The sequence below is a fragment of the Artemia franciscana genome, chromosome 3, assembly GCF_032884065.1.
Source record: "Artemia franciscana chromosome 3, ASM3288406v1, whole genome shotgun sequence".
Classification (NCBI taxonomy): domain Eukaryota; kingdom Metazoa; phylum Arthropoda; class Branchiopoda; order Anostraca; family Artemiidae; genus Artemia; species Artemia franciscana.
In genome coordinates, this window is record NC_088865.1 from 16,795,119 (window position 1) to 16,815,790 (window position 20,672).

Here is a 20,672-nt window from a genome sequence, read left to right on the forward strand (position 1 = left end):
ATGATATAACTCGGGCCGGATATTCTTCATCTAAGTAGAACCTGTTCCTCTGACGCTTAATGCTAATGAAATATTCCTAAGCATGATAAGGTATAATACTTTAGAAACAAATTTGGCCTATATATTTGCACATTAGGGGGGGGGGGTAGCGGGTCTGCATGCCTAATGTATTAGGTACAATTATTTTGTATATTATGAAGATGAATTGTTGGACCCACTACCCCCCCCCCCCCGCCCTATCCCTAACATGTAAATATATATCACATGGACAAATCATAAAGACAATGGACAAATCACCATTACATTTTCGAGTTCAAAGCAAGAATTAAGTTTAGATTAATGATTTTTATGTTTTGGACTAAAAAGTTTCGTTTCTAATTTTTATTTTAGCTCGAAAATTTTGTTATTTTAGCTGAAAAAGAATTGATTAAACGCTTACAATTGCCTTATAAAGCTGAAAAGCCTATTACCAATATTCCTTAGTTTCCCCTTGTTGGGGTTGTTTAGTTAATGACTTGTTTTGTTCGGTCTTATCATTAACATCAGCGTCTTCTAATTGGTAATTATATGTTATAGATTCATTTGAAACTAATTCTTGTTTCTGGAAAGACAAAGGAGTTTCAATTTGATCCATCTATTTCTGCTGGTGATATTGCCAAGTACCTCTTTGAAAATTGGCCTCAAGGTAATTATGCTTCTTTTTCTTTACAAGGTCGAATCAATTGTGAAACTTCAAAGAAGGCTAAAAAAAAATCCTTCTCTGCCTTCTCAAAGTAGATTGTAATTGGACGTAGTCATGTGAATCCATCCATCTAATATGAATCTTTTAATTGGGGAGATTTGGTTTTTAGAGATATCACTTACAAAAACGACATATGAACTGTCTATTGTGATGAACTTTGAGGTTATTACACGAGTGAACTGTCAAATAAATCGACACTTGAGTGACAGGACTGCAAACGGATTGAGACTAGAGGAAACGAAGTGGGGCACAAGGCTCTTCGGGAAGATAAAGAATTTGAAGCTTTTTAAGAAAATTAGGTTACAATGATGAAAAAATATAAAAAGGATTTCGTGAATATTCGGCAATAGTCCATCATATATTTGGCAATAGTGGCAATTGCATTTTAAGGGTCGTGAGGTTAAAAAGATGGAGAAAGATCGTTTCATATTATCCTGCAATTGTAAAATATTTTAAGAATAAGAAGGATTTCCACGTGTGGGGAGTCGACGATAGTTGGACTAAAGCAATGCAAATTTAAAACCTGACTATTTCGGCCATGGTCAAGTACTCAATGGAAGCCATCAGCATAAGATAAAAATAAGACCTTGAAAATCCTGACTTCATGTGCTTAGGGCTACGTATAGGGTTGCTATTAAATCTACCGTAGGAATCGTTTCAAAAAATATAAAATAAAAATCAAGCATTCGTGCACCCTAAAAAGCAAATAATTGCTGAGAATTTAAATTTTATCAAAAAGCCAAAAAAAAAATCAAAGATACGTGTACCCTAAAAAGTTAGTAATTAATGAGCAGTTCAGATTTCATCATATAGCCAAAAAAAAAAATCAAGAATACATGCACCCTAAAAAGCTAATAATTGCTGAGCGTTTCAGATTTCATCAAAAAACCGAAAAACCCCCAAAAAAATAAAGGATGCATGTACCCTAAAAAGCTAGTAAATGCTGAACATTTCAAATTTCATCAAAAAGCCGAAAAAAAAAAATCATGGATGTGTGCACCCTAAAAAGCTAATAGTTGCTGAACACATCAGATTTCATCAAAAAGCCGAAAAAAAATCGAACACTCATGCACCTTAAATAGCGAATAATTGCTCAGCGTTTCAGATGTCATCAAAAAACCAAAAAAAGACAAAAAAAAAGAATGCGTGTACCCTAAAAAGCCAGTGATTACTGAGCATTTCAGGTTCCATCAAAAAGCCGAAAAAAGGGTAAACCCACTAGAGACAGACTGCCGTATTTACATGAGCACCTACTGTCTTCACGTTTCAGAAAGTGAAATAAAATGTGTCAGAAATGTATAAAATGAAAAAGGGAATGGGCCCAGCTAAGATTTGTTTTTGTATGCATAAATATATTTATATTTAAGCACTGCTTTGTCGAAATTAAAACCAATTTTTTCTTGCTTAATATTTCGTAAACAGAAAAGCAGTGTGGTCTAAGAAATTATTTAGCGTGTGCATAAAACTAACCGACAACTTGAAAGAAAAGAGATAAGGTCTTTTTTTGCACTGTTTTGTCACAAAGGAATGACAAAGAACGATCGCACAAGACTCGCTCTTTTGTTATTGTTAAGTGGTTGTTGTTAAGTGGCTCCTTTTTTTCTATAAAGTCGACACGTTAGTTTTTTCAATTGGTTGTTATATGGACCGAAGACCTTCCTAAACTAAAAATTTCTCTTTAAGTCTGACGAACTACTTTCTTTATATTTAGGCTCTGATTCATTGGCATAGCACGTGCGTTGTTATTTATTTTTCTTTCAAAATAGTTTATCATAAAATAAAGAAACGATTTTTATATAGCAATTCTGTCATTCCGGAAAAGAAAGACATTCCCAGATGTTCTGCTTTAAAAAGAAAAAAAATGTGTATATATTATTTTTGAAACAATATCCTCTTTTCCATCAAATCCATTTTTATTGTATGTTTTTATTGTATGTTTGATTATGAAAATTCCATGCATAAGTCCCTTTTTACTGAAAACGCGCTATATGGTTACTAAGCTGTCTGTAAGTACTTAGTTTCTTTGTGAAGTAACAAATATATTTTATTAGTACTCTTATGTCACTTCTATTTCCGAAATGGTTAGTCCTGCTAATGAATACAGTAGACTAACACATTCATATTCTTAAATTGATGAAGTCTTAAAAATTTAGAAATTGAAATTCATCTTCGAGTACATTTCTAGGATTTCTTTTTTTTTGGGGGGGGGGGTACACTAGAAATATTAAAAAAAAGCATAAAAAATCTGTTCGTATGCATTTTCGTTGTTTATAGGGGTCAGACTAAAACTTCAGGGAGAGGGGGGTTAAACCCCGTAACCGCCTCCTACTCTATACTAAACATGGTATCATGAGGAAAACATCCATTCAAGCATACTGGGCGTAAAAATTTTAAATTAATTTAATTTTTATTTTTAATTTTATTTAAAAAAATTTTAAATAAAAATTTAATAAAAAAATTTAATTTTAATTCCTGAATTTTATTTTTCTATAACAACCGTTTTCTCTTAATTGTAGAACATGCCTCCAAATCCAGTTATGCTAAAAGTATTTTGTTGCTAATTTATAAAGTATGTTGTATGTTAGTATATCCAGTTGTGTTATGCTTAAAAGTACCTTGTGTAGAGTTCAATTTTTGATGAAGTCAAATATATTTTCTTACAAAAAATGGAATCAACAGACGAAGTAATGTTACTTGATATAACCGATATTAGCTTAAACTGACATTGTGAGTAAAAGAAAAATTACCTAAAAATTAATAATCCTGTGGTTTTTTGCTCTATTTGAGACAAAATCATCAGACATAAGATGAGAGCCCAGAGTAGAAAAAAATATGATATGACACAATAATGAGATCCGAAGTCTCCGTGTCTAATATACAAAAAATAGTTAAGAAAAAGTGCAGGTACTTTTACCCTTCTACTATCATATGAAACAAGCATACACGTTTTCTATCCACCAAAAAAAAAAAAAAAAAATCAAACCTTACAATTTTTGTGACGGGTTCGACGAGCCAGACAAAGAAAGCCAACTCTTGCAACTGAATTTTCGCTAAATAAATGTGTGTCAATGCTAAGTAAGTTTACAACACTGGCTACATACCTGACATACGAAAAAATGCAAAAAAATTAAGAAAGAAGCAACGAAGACAACTTCCAGTCGATAAAGAGAAAAAAAAACGGCCAAATAGTTGTGCAACGATTTTCGCAAAGCCCAGTTTTTTTAAGACTAATAATCCCTCGTTTTTTTTTTTTGTATTTTTTTTTTCTTCAGTCGTAGGATATAAATATGGATTATTGTTGTATAACAGTAGGGGTTCATTGTTCAATAAGGGTGGGGAAGGGGAGGAGTAAAAGATTTTATTCCTCCATCAAATATATTAATAGTTGATGTTTGTTCTTTGGGCCGTCTTAAATTTGTTAATCTACGTCGGGACTTACTTTGAATGCAAGTGGTAATATCCATTTTTTGTTAGTATCATATGGGGATATAGCTATGATGTTTTTGTGTGACCGATTTGTTAATTAAGGAAAGTGTATATGTAATATATATGTGTTTGACTGATTATGGTAAAAAAAAAAGGACAGACCTCGTCCAGATCTGTTGTTTTGTTCATTGAATCAGTTATGATCTTCGTGTCGCCAGACATGGCAGATGAAGTGAAATGTGCAATTGCGTCACTACTGCAAGGAATTGCACTAGTGAACGTTCAGAATAGCACGTTCAGGTCCAAGCACGTGCACGTCCAAGCACGTTCAGGAATATTTAAGTGAGATTTGATTGAGTTTGATTATTTAAAGTCTCCTCACTCTGTAGTTTTATGGGCTATGTAGCTATTTTGTGTCTTTTTCTCTTGCCAACAATTTCGCTGTTTAACAATTGTTGCTATTTATAATCAAGGTAAACTGAACATTTTTATATTTTATAGAATGGAATGAGGAAGCCGTATCGAAAGCTGATATCTTACGATTAATCTTTCATGGTCGATTTCTTCATAGTAACGTGACATTGGAATCGTTGGGATTGCCTCGAAGCAAAACTGTGGTCATGCATCTTGTTTCTCGAGAAAACCTGCCAGAACCTAGTTCGAGTGGTAAGTAAATTTCGAGTAACGTTATGCATTACGGGGTGGGTTAAGGACTTGTAGTATCTTTGACTCTGAGGAGGTGGAGACTCTGAGGAGGTGGATTTGGGGACCTAAAATGCCGTAGTAGCAACAGTAGACTCTTTAAGTCATTGTTGGTTCAACGTTTGTATCATGTAAATTTGAATCAATCGTCCTTGCATTCGCCTCAGTCTCTGTTGGGATTTCAAACGGCAATCTAAGAAGTAGAAACTGAGGTTTCTCCTAAGATTTTGATTTGCACCTATTTTCAGTATTAAAAAAAAAATATATTTTTTCAGGAAGCGTCTTCACAGTAATTTTAAGGCTTAGAAACAGATGGTGACTTGGGAAATGTCGCATCTCTTCCGCACTTTCATCAAACAATCAGTAATCCTCTTCCTATCAGTTTGTCTAGAGGATTTTTCTCCGGAAGGGGTAAAAAACGATAAGTTGTATTTTTAGGTAGTATTATCCATTTGTAGGCAGCATTTTTTAAATGAAAATACCAAAAAAAATTGTTTTTAAAAATTCAGGAGGGGAGGTGGGCCAAAACAGTCACGCATTTTCATTTTTTTTTCAAGAAGTGTTCTTGTTTCTTCAGTAATGGTTGATAGAAAGCAGAACTCAATTTTTTTTGGGGGGAGGGGTATTGAAATTGCCCCTCAGATTGACAAATGTTCAACTCTAGAGTTTAATATGTTATATTTTCTTTTAACAGGATTTTGACACCCATACACATTTGGGGAAGAGGAGAATCGCTTTTTTTGGTAACAATTTTTAGTGGGCTATTTAGTTAAAGATAGTTCAAAGATCGTACAACAAAAGCTCCAGAGTTGAGACAACCTCTAAGAGCCCGGGGGCAGGCATTGTAAATTATGCCCTGGGCGCAAATATGGTTCTTATAGAAGGGATGCTTGTATAAACTTTACAGAGGACTCATTTGATTGGTAATTAGTAGTTCTAGTTCACTTTTTCGAAATCTAAAGAGATCGGAGGGGAACTAGCCCCTCCCACACGCCCTTTTCCCCAAATACATCTGATAAAATTTTGAGGTAACCATTTTGTTAAAAATACTCCAAAAATCATATAACAAAAACTCCGGGGTCGACACAACCACCCAGGGCCCGGGGGAAGGCGTTGTAAGTTATACCCTGGGGCTATATAAGGTTCTTATTTAAGGGATGCTGTTATGAATTTCAGTGAGGACTCATTTGATTGAAAATTGAAAGTTTTAGTTCACTTTTTAAGAATCAAAAGTGATATAGGGGCAGCTAGCCCTTTTTTTCTCCACATACAATTTTCTCCAGATAAAAATTTTGAGGGAGCCATTTTGTTAAAAAAAACTTCAAGAATCACATAAAAGTGACATTGACAGTTCTGGTTCAATTTTTAAGAGTGAAAACTGATTGGAGGGTAACTAGCCCCCCCCACGCCCTTTTTCTCCAAGTGCATCAGTTATTTTGAGATAGCTATTTTGTATAAAATAGTTCAAAGGTCAGATAACAAAACTCCGATGTCGACACAGCCCTCAGGGCCCGGGGGCAGGAGTTGCAAGATATGCCCTGGGGCTATATGAGGTTTTATAGAAGGGATGTTTGTATAAACTTTAGAGAGGGCACATTTGATTGGAAATTGAAGGTTCTAGTTCACTTTTCAAGATTCAAACGTGATCGGACGGCAGCTAGTCCCCCCCCCCGTCCTTTTTCCCCAAATGCATTAGATAAAAAAATTTTAAGATAGATATTTTGTTAAAAATGGTTCAAATCAGATAACAAAAAACTGTCGACTCAGCCCTCAGGGTCCTGGGGCAGACGTTGTAAGTTATACCCTGGGGGCATAAATGGTTCTTATGGAAGGGATGCTCGTATAAACTTCAGAGGGCTCATTGGATTGAAAATTGAAAGTTTTTGTTCACCTTTTAAGAGTCAAAAGTGATTGAAGTGCAGCTAGCTTCCCCACGCCCTTTTTGCCCCAAATTCACCAGATAAAATTTTTTAGTGTTTACAAAACCCCCAGAGCCCAGGGGCAGGTGTTTAAAGGTATGCCCTGGGGGTATATATGGTTCTTATGGAAGGGATGCTCGTAAATACGTCGGAGAGGGCTATTTTTTATGAAAGTGAAAGTTTCTGTTCTCTTTTATGATTCAAAAGAGATCGGAGGGCAGCTACCCCCCCCACCCTATTTTTTTCCAAATGTATCAGATAAAATTTTGAAATAGCTATTTTGTTAAAAATAGTTAAAAGGTAGATAACAGGAACCATCAGATAACAGATGAGAATAACTAGACCCCTTACGTCCTTTTTCCCCCAAAATCATCCGATAAAGATTTTGAGATAGTCCTTTTTTGAAAAAAAAGTTCAAACATCTGATAAAAAAAAACTTCGGTGACGACACAACCCCCCAGGGCCCGGGGGCAGGCGTTGTAAGTTTTGCCGTGGTGGCATATATAGTTCTTATGGAAGGGAGGCTCATATAAACTTCAGAGATGACTCATTTGATTGGAAATTGAAAGTTCTAGTTCACTTTCCATGAGTCAAAAGTGATTGGAGGGCAGTTACCCTCCTCCCCCTCGCCTTTTTCTTCCAGATGCCTAAGATAAAAAATTTTGAGATTGTATTATTTGTCTCCCAGAGGTGCTTCATGTGCTAGGGGTAGTTTTTTAAACTTCAGAGGGCCTCATTAAATTGGAAATAATAATTTCTAGTGCCCTTTTCAAGAGTCGAATGTAATTGGAGGGCACCAAGCCCCCCTTTCACGCCTTCTTCCCTAAACGAAGCCAATCAAAATTTTGAGATGATTATTATGTCCAAAATAATCGAAAGTGAAGTAATATATATAATTGTGCCTCGGGGGTTGAAAAAAAAACACTTTCCCAGGGGGAAGGCTGTAAGCATAGCAAGCTCTCCATTATTCATATTATAAGGTTTTTATCAAAGGGATAATTGTATAGACTTTGGAAAAGGGTCATTCAACTTAAATCTCCGTTTTTAAAAGTCAAGAATAATTGGACAGGTAAGCAACACCCCCGCCCCCATTCCATTTTTTCTAAATGTTTCCTATCAAAATTTTGACTTTGCTATTTTGTTCAAAATCGTCTGAATGTCAAACAGCTACGTTTCCAGGTTTGAATACCCCCAGCCCTGGGATAAAGGGCTGCTAGTTATACTAGCAGCCCACCGTTAACATATAAAGCTTCTGTGGAAAGCGTGGTCGTATAAACTTTGGAGGAAGTTCATTTGGCCGGAAATCGAAATTTATTATTCCCCCTTTAAGAATCTAAAGTGATTAAAAAGTAAAAAGTCCCCCCCCCCCTTTGCCTTTGCCCCAAATGCATCTTATCAAAATTTTGAAATAGCCATTTTGTCCAAAATAGTCCAAAATTCAAATTACTATAACTTAGGTGCTGAGAAATCCTCCATAGTCCCCGGGGCAAAGATTGTAACTTATATAAGTTGCCTATTATTAGAATATAACATTTTTGTAGAAGGGGTGGTCGTATTAACTTCGGAGGGGGCTCATTTTATTGGAAATTGAAACTTCTAATTCTTTTTTAAGAATCAAAAGTGATCAATGGGCACCAGCCCATGCCCCACTTTTTCAAAGGGTATCAGGTCAAATTTTTAGATGGCTATTTTGTTCAAAAGTTCAAAGGCCAAATAATTATGCTTCCGGGTTTGAACCCCTTGCCCCCAACCCGACACTTTGTTTACTACAATTTTTGGATTTAGTGTTTACGTTGCAACTTTAATTTATGGTGCAAGGGCTGTAAGTTTTGCAAGTTGCTTTTTGTTACTTTGATACCTTGTTTTACTTTGATTCTTTCTTTACTTTGATACCTTGTTTTACTTTGATTCTTTCTTTACTTTGATACCTTGTTTTACTTTGATTCTTTCTTTACTTTGATACCTTGTTCCTTTGATTCTAGTTTTGATACTTTGATGAACATTTGATGTTAAAACAAAAAGTTTCATTTTGAAATAAGGAACTTTTAGAAACTTGAAACTTATTGCAATAAAAAAAACGAACGAAAATTAATTTTAAAAAAATCCTAAAAAGAGGTTTTTCAAAGAAAAATAAAGCCCATTTTAAAGTTAAGATCAGCAGATACTAATACCTGTTAAAAATCAAACTCAAAATGGATAGGATAAAGATCCTCCAGAGCCATTGCTGGCGCATAGGGCGTCGAATCGACGTTTCAATTGCTGGGTCTTTTCTACAGGGACAAGTAGCAAGCTTATCGCCCAACCTTGCTGCGGCGGGGATCGAACCCTGGGCCCCATATTCCCAAGGAAGAACATCAATCCACTGTGCTACAACAGGTTAAACTCAAAATGACCAGAAATTATTAAAGAATAAATGAAACTCAAAACGAACAGAGATTAAACAAAACAATCATACCAAAACATACAACAAGTAGTAATAAAAATGAATAAATAAAAGTTAAAGCGTGTAATGCTTAAAATTGAATATCCAAATCAAGATTAAAACGAGAAAAAATATTTTGCTAGTGAAGTAAAACGAACGGAAATTAAATAATCAGTCAATGCAAACAAACATAGCATAGATACTAATATAAACAAATAAATCAATCTTAAACCGAGTGAAACTTAAATTAAATGTACAAATCAAGCTTGAAACGAACAAAAATCACTACAAACAAGAGCTTGGGTATCACCTCCTTCTCTCACTTTGAAAGTCTAAAACCTACTACGTCATTGGCGCTTTACTGAAAACGAATTATATTGCATATATTTTCTTTTATGCTTAATATTGAAAACAAACATTAAAATTACAGTGCAATTTTGAACTGATGAGCTTTCAGCAATTTATATCATTATACATCAAGTATTCAGTTTAATTTATTAGTTCTTTCTAAATTTGTTCAAGACGAGTATAGTTTTACTACGAACAAGAGTTTGGATACTGCCCCCCTTCCTTAACTGTACAAACCTAAAGCCTGCTGTGTCATTGGTGTTCACTGAAAATTAATTATATTACAAATATTTTCTTTCCAGTTGTTACATCATTGAAAATGAAAATAAAATTACAGTGAAATAAAATCTTGAACTGATGGATCCCTCAACAATTAATATCATTAAATATATAATATATTTGATTTTGTTTATATTTCAAGACTCTTCAAGACACATATAGTTTTCAGTAAAGCGCCATGACGTAGTGGGTTTTAGACGTTTAAAGTAAGAGAAGGGGGTGATACGCAAACTCTTGTTTGTAGTGATTTTTGTTCGTTTCAAGCTTGATTTGCATATTCAATTTAAGTTTTACTCGTTTTAAGATTTATTTATTCATTTATATTAGTATCTATTGTATGTTTGTTTGCTAAGATTGTTTATTTAATTTCTGTTTGTTTTGGGTTTCGTTTATTCTTTAATGGTAATTTCTGGTCATTTTGATTTTGAATTTTAATAGGTATTTGTATCTGCTGATCTTAACTTTAAAATGGCATTTACTTTTTCTTTGAAAAACTTCTTCTTTGGAAAGTTTTTTTTTCCATTAACTAACTGAAAATGCCCACTCTCTCATGAAATTGTACTTTTGGATTCAAGGATCTGCCCATTTAACCACATCATTTATCTTGGTATTCCCGTTGGAAAAACCATTTCTCATACTTTTCATCTCCTAACATAAGTCTCAAACGCCGCATATTAGCACCAATGCTTTTCAGAGTCTATGTTAAGCTTCGTTTCAATTGCCCTTATATCGCAACGCTGTATAACACTGTTGCTCTCCCCCGCATCATCTACATTGCACCCTTCTGGAAGATTCCTACAAATGTTGAAAAATTGAAAATCCGTTCACTTTTTTCCATTTTGCAAAATACCTACTGAGATATCCAACTTTGACACGCAATTCAAAACTCATAAACAGTCTTCACATAGCAGATCCTACTATAGCTGTTGATAAACTTTTGTAGAAAAACACAACTAAAAATTTCAAGACATGCTTGGAGTCAACCTCTTCAACTATAGTTACCTTTTCATAGTTGTATACTACTACTACTACTACTAATAACTCACTGCAGCACCAAGCCGCCTGAGGCCAACACAGCTACGCACGCTCCTCCTCCAACCTAATCTATTTAAAGCCTCCCTCTTTACACTCCCCAGGGAAGTTCCCATTTCCTTTAAATTTTTATTTATGACATTTTCCCAACCCAGACAAGGACGACCTGCTTTCCGTGTAGCCCCAGACGGTTGGCCAAAAAGGACAATCTTCGATAATCTGTCATCCTTCATCCATAGAACGTGGCCTAGCCATCTCAACCTTTCTTTCATTATAGCCCCAGAAAGCGGGATTGAACCACACTTTTCGTACAACCTACTGTTTGAAATACGGTCAGTCAGCCGGGTACCCAGAACAATCCGTAGGCAATTTCTCTGGAAAACATCTAGTAATTTTCATCTTTTTTTCGGAGTGCCCATGCTTCAGAGCCATATTTGACCACTGTCATCACTGTAGCTTCCAATATTCTAATCTTGGTTTGTAGACTTATCTTTCTATTCTTCCAAACTTTTTTTAACTGTGAAAAAACACCCTGAGCTTTAGCTATTCTACTTTTAACATTTTCACTGCTCCCACCATCTTTACTAATAATACTACCAAGGTAACTGAAGCTCCCAACCTGATCAATCTTTTCGTTACCTAATGTCACCTGTTCATCTTCACTTATTCCTAGCCTTAGTGACTTAGTCTTCTTAACATTAATTTTCAAGCCTATTTTAGCACCCTGAACTCGTAAAACCTCTAAAAATTCATTCATTTTGCTCACACTTTCATCTAATATGCTTAAATCATCAGCATAATCTAAGTCCAGGAGCGTTCTTCCTCCCCATTTGATTCCATGGTCTCCAATTGCCTTTCCTGTGCTCCTTAAGACGAAGTCCATCAAAATGATCCATATAAAGGGGGATAGAACACAACCCTGCTTAACTCCTGATTTAATACAAAACCAGTTGCTAACCTCATTTCCTACCTTAACCGCAGCAGTATTATTCTCGTACATAGCGCAAATCACTTTAATGTATTTTTCTGGTATACCATATACCAGATACCATATACCATACCATATACCATACCATACCATATACCAGTAACGATAAGACCTTTGTTAACGCTGTTCTATTAACAGAATCGAAAGCTTGCTCATAATCGATAAAACTAAGGACCAAAGGTGTTTGACATCGAAGGGACTTCTCAATTATTAACCTAAGAGTGAAAACATGGTCGACACATCCTCTATCTTTTCTAAAACCGCATTGTCCTTCCCTTAAAACTTTGTCTACAGCATGTCTCAGTCTAAAAAGTATCACATTACTCAGTAATTTGCTACCTACAGAGACCAGACTAATGCCTCGATAATTACGACACTCACTCTTGTCACCTTTCTTATACAGTGGTTTAATTAAGGTTTTCCTAAAATCATTGGGTACTTCCCCTTTTTCAAAAATCATGTTCATAATCGTCAGTAGCTTATTCCTAACCTCAGAGCCACCATATTTAAGAAACTCATTAATCATACTATCAGCACCTGGGGCCTTATTATTTTTTAATCCTTTTAGTACTGTCGCTAATTCTTCCTCACTAAACAAATCTTCATTCACATCCAAGGTATCACAAACTTCTTCATTTTCATCTATATCTTTTCCTGCAACTAGTGATTTTTTTTTTGTAGCTCTCCGTCATTTTCTTTATATTATATTATTTAATTATTATTTATGATTTTATTTATACAAAGATGGGTTTTCAATAACTAATAATAATAAAGTACCAAGTTTTGGTTTTGATAATAACTAATCATAAACATAACATCAAACATGGGGTGTAGTAAAAACATGACAACATGAACAAAACTTATCATCCTAGCCGTACGGTTAAGATTTTGAAGAGTTTTAGAACTTGTCATTTGTTCAACAATTTTGTTCATAAGAGTTCAAACTCTATTTATCAAATTGTCTTAATCTTGTAATCAGCCTATCCTTGTTATATAGAATGTTTTTTTTTTTTGTAAACGAGTATAAAAGAACCCGTCCTGTATTAAAAAGAATATTGGCGGGGGTTCGATTTTTCGTGTTGTTCAAACATAACACCAAGGCACTGGCCGTAATGTACACTTCCTTGTGTCTAGTAAAAACTTGTTAATATCAACAAATTGTGCTAGTCGTATCTGGAGGTTTTTTTTTTTTTTTGGAAAATTGCTCAAAATTCTGTTGGATAGAATAACAGATTGTCTGTTGTTGTTGTTGTTTTATTCTGCCAAATCTATCCTATTTATGTAAAAAAGGTAAAGAATACGCCATTAGACTTTACAGTCCCTACCGGCGTTTCTGATCTCCGTTTCTTGGCCCTTCAGCCAGGAAGTGTAATGGGGGGTTGGGGGCCAACCATCCTGTGCTTTCGCACACCCTTCCTGTTTACCTTCCCCAGATTCGAATTTATATAGCCCATGCTCGTTCTTATAGCTCCAAAATTGTCCAGCATAAATATTCACTTTTATCGCTGGATTAATTTACTTTATTTTTCAGCGTATACACAAACACATCTGATTTTATATACTTAAAAATTATCATTGAATGCTACGTTTATTTTTATATTTTACATTAATATTGTCATGTTGCCATAGGCGCTTCGTACTAGCTTACTCCCATGAATCTGTGACTTGTTGCATATTTATTGTTAACTGTTTTTGTGAATAAAATTCAGACATTGTATATAACATATATATTACTGTCTTTACAGTTTATTCAAAAATGAATAGCAGACACTATCTATCTTTATAAATAAAAAAATAATAAAAAGCGTTCTTCTGAAAGTAAGAAGTAGGATACTGGGGTCGGTATTCTTCTCTGACCTAGGACTTCCACGTTTAAACGTATAAGTACGGGGTCGTGGCTGGGGGTGGGACTTCCCTAGCTTTACTTTAAACATCATAATGTATGTCGGTTTTCATGTCTGGAATTCTCGTATGTTTTACCTTTTTTGGCGGTTGTCTGAAAAGTACCAGTTAAGAGACCGTCTTATTTTTTATTTAAGATTTCATGAATATGGCTCGCGGATCAAATATTGTTCACGTATATTGTAAAAAGCCTACCAAGACATAATAGTTTAACAATGTTTGACTATGACTATTTGTCATCTTAGTAATATTGCTTTTGAATCATTATATGTTTAATATTACCCATGGGGATAAATGACTTACATGTATACTTTATGCCTACTTACAATAAAGTATTGTAAGGCAAGAAACTCGTGTAGATGTCACTGGTGTATTGTACGTTGAAAAAATCGACCTTGTACTTTTATGTAAAGAAAATTGAAAAGACAGAAAAAAAAACTGAATAAAAAGATTAATTCATATAAAAATTCTCTTAAATCGTTAATAGGACTAGAGCTGTCTGTACCTCCGTTAGGAAACTACTGTTTTGAATAAGATATTGTTTTAGAATTCGGATAACAAAAGTCAAAGAGAGAGATGTAAAGAGAAAAGTCAAAGAGAGAGAAGTCAAAGAATAAAAGGATTAATTTACAGAAAAATCTCTAGAAATTGCTCTAAACTCTTCGATGGTACTAAGCCCTATTCACAATGAGGTTTCATTTTGGTGTTCTTTTTTATAGTTGCTTTGGTGTTTTCATCAGAGTAACTCGATTAGCTTCTGTGATCTATTTCGATCAGTTGCGACAATCGTGGATATTAATATTGGTTGTTTTTATTCGTTGGTTTTGATTTTTATTTTTTTGGGGGGAAGTGTATTTTAGTTTTTATCTTTGTTTCATCAGCGTTGAAGACACCTCGTTTTCATACAGGCGAAATATCCATATCATCTTTAGTTTTATTTTCTATTTCTACTTGCCGTAGTCCCATTTGCTCGTTCTTCATTGAGATTTCTAATTTTGTTTGTTATTTGAATAAGCTGATTAGCTGAAAAATTCTGATTGACTCAAGTTAGCGCTAGATAATTCCCGGTATTTGTAAAACCTCATTATGAATGAGCCGTATTGGTATTCGATATTGTTCTTTTTGCAAAAAAAAAAAATTGTAGCCGAATTCGAATTCTCATAAGCAAAAAAAAAAGCTATATCAAAAACAAAATGGCATGGACTCAAATTTCAGCCCGTAAAGTTCACAAAGAAAGACTCGATACAAATGGAAGACGAGATACAAATGACTCAAAGGCAGGCAATAAAAAAAAGGTTTAGAAAAAGAGGTAGTCGATGCATTTGGGACTTTTGGTGAAATTTATAATTTGCTGTTAATGAAATTTATAATTTGCAGGTTATAGCTGTTTAATTGCTGGTCTATTTATTTTCAGATCAGGAGCTAAAAAACAAAGGACGCGATACTCGATGTTGCCAATGTTCAGCGTGCACCATAATGTGAAAAGCTATTCGTTCAACTAGCATTTACTTAGGCAGTTATCCTCGATGAATACATATGTATATTAATCACTTCTACGGTGCTGATCGTAAAAGATGTTGTGTTATATATTTTATCCCCTGGAATATTATTTTGTGTGTGTTTTATGTGGTTATTAACTGGAACAGATTTTATAAGATATAGCGGTGTAATGTCAACATCACCAGTGTTTATAGTTTGGGTTTTGTTCCATATAATTGCTACTGATTATTTATCCTTTTCCCACTTAGTATATTCTTTGTTACCAGTTGTAGTTTGACAGTATTTACCATTGTTTTGTCTCCTAATTTTCTATATTGTTTATGAAAATACTTTCAGATTTTTTCTTCGAAAACTTCTTAAGATTGTCCCTTGACCTTTTGAGAATAATCAGCATCAAATAGAAAAAATATTCAAGAGACTAGTTTTTGTATTCTTTTGATGTCCATAAATTGGGTTAACTTAGTTAAATGCGTTTTATTCTACCAATCATTGTTTGAAATGTGCATTTTATGGGGTTGGGGTAGGAGTGGTCGCGATAGATAATGTTGCGAATTTGCAAATCAACTGTCTTGATTTTCTCTGTTTTGTTGAGAATATAATTATAAAATACTTTGCATTCCAAAAGTTGCAAGACAGTTGTAGGCTAGTTCAAGTTGTAACTAAGCCGAATTTCGTCGTAATTTTAATTGGAAGTATAAAAATATTTTTTAGATTTCACCATTTCAATGACCTGGCTAATTATTCCAGTCAAACTCTGTTTTTTAATGGTTCGAATCTTTTCTTCTTTTTTAGGAATATTTTCTAGTATGTCTACAGATAACTGATGAATTACTTTCTGCAAACAATAAACCCTTCTCAAATAAAATATGTGCTTAAAAGGGAAGAAAAAGTAAAGGACAGGGCAATTAACCGGCAGTGTTGATCACGTTTCAAGGCCCTTCAGTCCATAAGTGCAAACGAAACAAAACTATTAATTTATTTTGGGTTTTAAAAAATCAAAACTGCTACATCGCTAGTTTTAACTGAAATGTTTGAAATAAAATTACTGTCAAATGAACTTTTTTTCGATTATCGTTTATGGCAACGCTGTTGATTTTTTTTTTTTTTTTTTTTTTAACATGACAATTTCTTTTTGATGCAAATTGCATGAATAGGGATCATAATTTGCTATGATATATCTTGGTGGGCTAATTTCTCAGATTATCTGGGAAATACAAAAGAAAAAAAATTGCCCAAAATATTCCAAGAGTGTGATATAAACCACAGTTCTGAAAAATATTATTTGTTTGTTGTGCACTAAGATACACATACATGGCTTAAAACAAGCACTTTTTTAATTGCCTGATTTTAATAGTCATTGTGACATTATTAATAATGACCGATTCATCATTTTGCCCATACCATGTTTGTGCTTTAAAACATGAAACGTTCACAGTGTTTCTTTACCGCAAATTTATAATTACGCAATATGAATACCCTCGTATTTCAAGGATTATAATAAAAAAAAAGAAGAAATATATAAACAAGTGCAAATACAACAACATAAACGTAAATAAACAATTCTTAACCATGGTATTTGGTAACTATCAAGTTTGTCGTTTGTAATTATCGTGTGCAAATTGTGATACGGTGTTCTGTTTGCATAAGCTTAGAATGGAGAAGCTATTATCAATTAAACACCGGGGCTCTTGCCTATCTTGCGCCCTGGCTAAAATTTTGATTACCCAAAACCCCCCCCTCCCCCTGCCCCCCAAAAAATCTGGCCGAGTTTTGATAAAAATTTCCATTCATTAACAAAATTTTGCCAACTGTACCCTAAACTTTATTTCAATAAAAATAAAATTTCAAAAATTACAAACTGGTCATAACTGTTAGATCATTTATATGAAATTTTGCGTCCCTAAAATTTCTGTGCCTTGGGCAAGTTCCTCCTCTGTCCCCCCTTAAACTGCCTCTGATTGGGTTAATACCGCGGACCTTTTCAAGAAAATATGCACACAAATTTTAGAGTTGGGTCCCATAGACGTTAATTCATGCAATTTCTGTTTATGTTTTTTAATTTTTCACTTTTAATTTTTGGGTCTCAAATCATTCATTACTGAAATTGAAAATCCCTTTATCCCATTACATGCGGCAATTTCCTATTGCCCTTGCAATAGTTTTTCATATCTGATAAGCACTGCTTATTGTTGTACTTGAATGAAGTTAGCTGCACTATGGAACACGCTTTGTGTTTAAAGCTATCATTCCCTCGGGTATGTATATAGAGTGAATAAAGTGAATAAAAGAAGGTTTTAGTTAATACGTACTGAGATATTATTTCCTTATTGACTTGGTTGTTGATGTCTTTAGTTTTGAGAAGAACTTTATGATTGTGTCACCAAATTAGTGTTGTGTTTAATATTTAAAATTCATTGTGTGTGTTTTGATAGTGATAAAGTACCTAGAGATCTGGAAGTATTTTAGGATGTTCATTTAGTATAGTTTTTTGGATTTTTCTTTTTTTTCTTTTATTTTACGTTATTTAATTTTGTTATCAGTATTTTTTGTCTTGTGTTTCCTTTGTTTTTACTAAAGATTCGTCCTCCACCATTTCTTCTGTCTTTTCTCCTATTTTTTATTTTTCCTCAACAATTTTCGTTCCGAAAAAGCTAAAAAAAAGTATTTTGATTCCAAAATACTATTCAAATTATGGAGTTTTGTCTTATGGGGTAGGAGGGGAGCAACTAATCTCCTCTTGAACTGTTCCTTGGTTGGCCTTACCGGGAATTAAATTGTTAAATAAACTAAGTTGTCTGTGTATAGTCTAAGAGTAATTTAAATAAAACGAGAAAAATTACCATGTAATGAAGGGGTGCCGACTTTCAGAAATCTCATATACTAGGTGGGACGTACCAAGCGCGGCAGAACTGTGCCAAGTGTTTTGTAAACTGTGTTGTGCGTGACGTAACAGTGCCACGCATGATAGAACAGTATGTTACATATGGCACTCCGAAATTTACACTAGGTGGTGGAAAGCTTGTGACCCCGCACTATATATTGCCTGGTTAACTGTTGGTTTCTGACTACTCTAGATGCTGACATTAAAGAAAATTCACACATAAATCATGAAAAAATGTGGATGTTAATTACTTATTGAACTTAAATACAAAATTATTGTGAAGAGGGATCTTTAAAATGCTTAGTATAAAAATAAGATAGATGGGACTCGCAAAGGTTTACGTCTAGAAAGAGGATCTAATGTCGTCAAAACAGCGAAATCACGTGCAAATTTTGTAACTTTTTTTAAATACTTAAATTAGGAGGGAATTGGATCCTATCCCTCCTTCCCCATAACTTCTGGGTTTGGACAGACAAATTAATTTTACAAGGAGCAGACTCTATTCTTGGACAATTGATATCTCAGTTGTTCTATATTGTTTTTGGAGGAGCCCTGGTTTTTGCAGGAAAAGTATTTTGTTCTTGGACGCCCGATGTCTCATCAGGGTATGATATAAGCAGATTGACCTTGTCCACTTATTCTTTGAGAAATGAGCCAAATTATTTGTAGCGTTTATGTTTTATAATATATGAATTGAAAGCCTTGAGTTTTAGAAAAAAGAAGTATTAGATATTGGTCAGCTTGATTTGGCTTGAAACTTTTTGTGACTTTGTTGAATGTAACTACCACCCCTACCAACATATTCCCCAGAAAAACGTATATATATATATATATATATTTATATATATATATATATATATATATATATATATATATATATATATATATATATACATGTATTCACTCTTTTCACATTCTTTCTTGTTAAAAAAAAAAACTACTAGCTGCCATTTCCCTTACAATATTATAATTTTGACCGCAATTAATCCAAGGGTGAACAGGTGTATTAATTTTATGATTTGGTCATCATGTGTCGGTTGTGACTTCGGTGAAATGGCCAAATATTTATTTTTTGCATTTATCCCTGTTGTAATTAAACTATTTGTTGTGATTTTCCTAAACACCTCGCAAATTCCAACTGTAATTAGTTGTATTACAATTGGATTCTTTCCCGACCCGACCTTGTGGGAACACCTCTACTAGTTTTGTGAAAAGTTATCGTTAAAAGCGATGGGCAAGAAAACACTGCAAATATTGAGTGATAGCATTTGTCAAGCTCTCGGGAAAATTTCTGTTAAGAAGTATTTCTAGAAAATTTCTAGGCCAAGTAAGCCAACCGCCAGTATTATTTCCTTTCCTCATAGTTTTAGTGGTAAAACCTGGGAATATTTGGGAAAACTTTTATGAGAAAATATAATTTCCGTAAACTAACTAGCGGTAACCATAGTTTTGATTGAATTTCAACAGGGCTGACTGGCATATTAGTTTTACTGAAAATGTGTTAATATTTGACAGCATAGTTTCACCCTTTTATTCACTTTTATGATAATTTGGGCTTACGTTCAAGCTAAGTTGGGAAATAAAAATTCAAACTCGGATAGAAAAAAAAAGTGAAAAATTTGGCTAATATCTGTCATCAGAGAGGCTTCAATAGGAAAGAATTTAGGGGAAGCAATCGAAAACGACTGACTAGTAATATCAATTGACTTGTTTCTAGTGTATGACTAGCGTTTTGCTTTGCTGTTTGGTCGTTCAGAACGTGCTGACCAAGTGTCTGCCTGGAAGTCTCAAGGCTGGCTTTCAGTGTTGTTCGAATGATAATAGTTTGTAATTAAGTATTTGCAAAACAGAACAATACTTGAGTCTGGGGTCATATGGGGATATCACGGCAACATAAACAAACAGTTTCTTGAGAAATTAAGAGAAAAGCCAGTTAAAATTTCACCATAATAAAGAATGGTTACAAAAATATCCTGCAATTTTCTGTAAGCTGACATTTCACACGAATCTCCTGTCGTTTTATAACCACGGACTATTGGCCCAGATAGAAGTAAAATTATAGGTTTGAGGGGCACGGACCCAAGAGCTCCTTAGGGTCCGCGGACCCAAAAGGACTCAAGCAGATTGTAAATCTTTATATGTCTCGGATTTCAGAAGGTTTGACATTTTGATCATTTGTCAAACATTTACTAAGTGTATCTTGATATCGAAAACTATTCATGAGATTTCAATCTTTTTCGGGTTACGGTTCCTTAAGAACGTTTTATTTTTTCGTGTCTCTCCTAAGACATCAGATTTTTGAACAATTGCTAACCATCTTCAGAAATTGAAAAACTTACCTTTTTAAAAGCGATTGTTCATTTGACGGAGAAAAAATAAAAACGGATACTATTTTCCTTGGAACAATGTGAATTATCTGCTTTCAACTATTTCGGTAATGTCCATATTGGTAATGTCCATTTTCGGTAATGTCTGGACAACCACTATGGTGTTGTTTGTAGAGGCCGGTCGGGGTGCAAATGCATTCAACG

At 34.1% G+C, this 20,672-nt stretch overlaps 1 protein-coding gene across 1 annotated transcript in view; it reads left to right on the forward strand.

Moving 5' to 3' along the window:
• The window catches only part of LOC136024948 (ubiquitin-like protein 3), a 52,979-nt gene extending 35,127 nt beyond the window's left edge, over positions 1-17,852 (forward strand). Inside the window, exons 3-5 of the mRNA XM_065700541.1 lie at positions 577-685; positions 4,670-4,834; positions 15,175-17,852. Coding sequence (XP_065556613.1) covers positions 577-685; positions 4,670-4,834; positions 15,175-15,242 — 342 coding nt within the window. The 3' untranslated portion in view covers positions 15,243-17,852. The remainder of the gene's footprint in view (positions 1-576; positions 686-4,669; positions 4,835-15,174) is intronic.
• Positions 17,853-20,672: the final 2,820 nt, after the last annotated feature.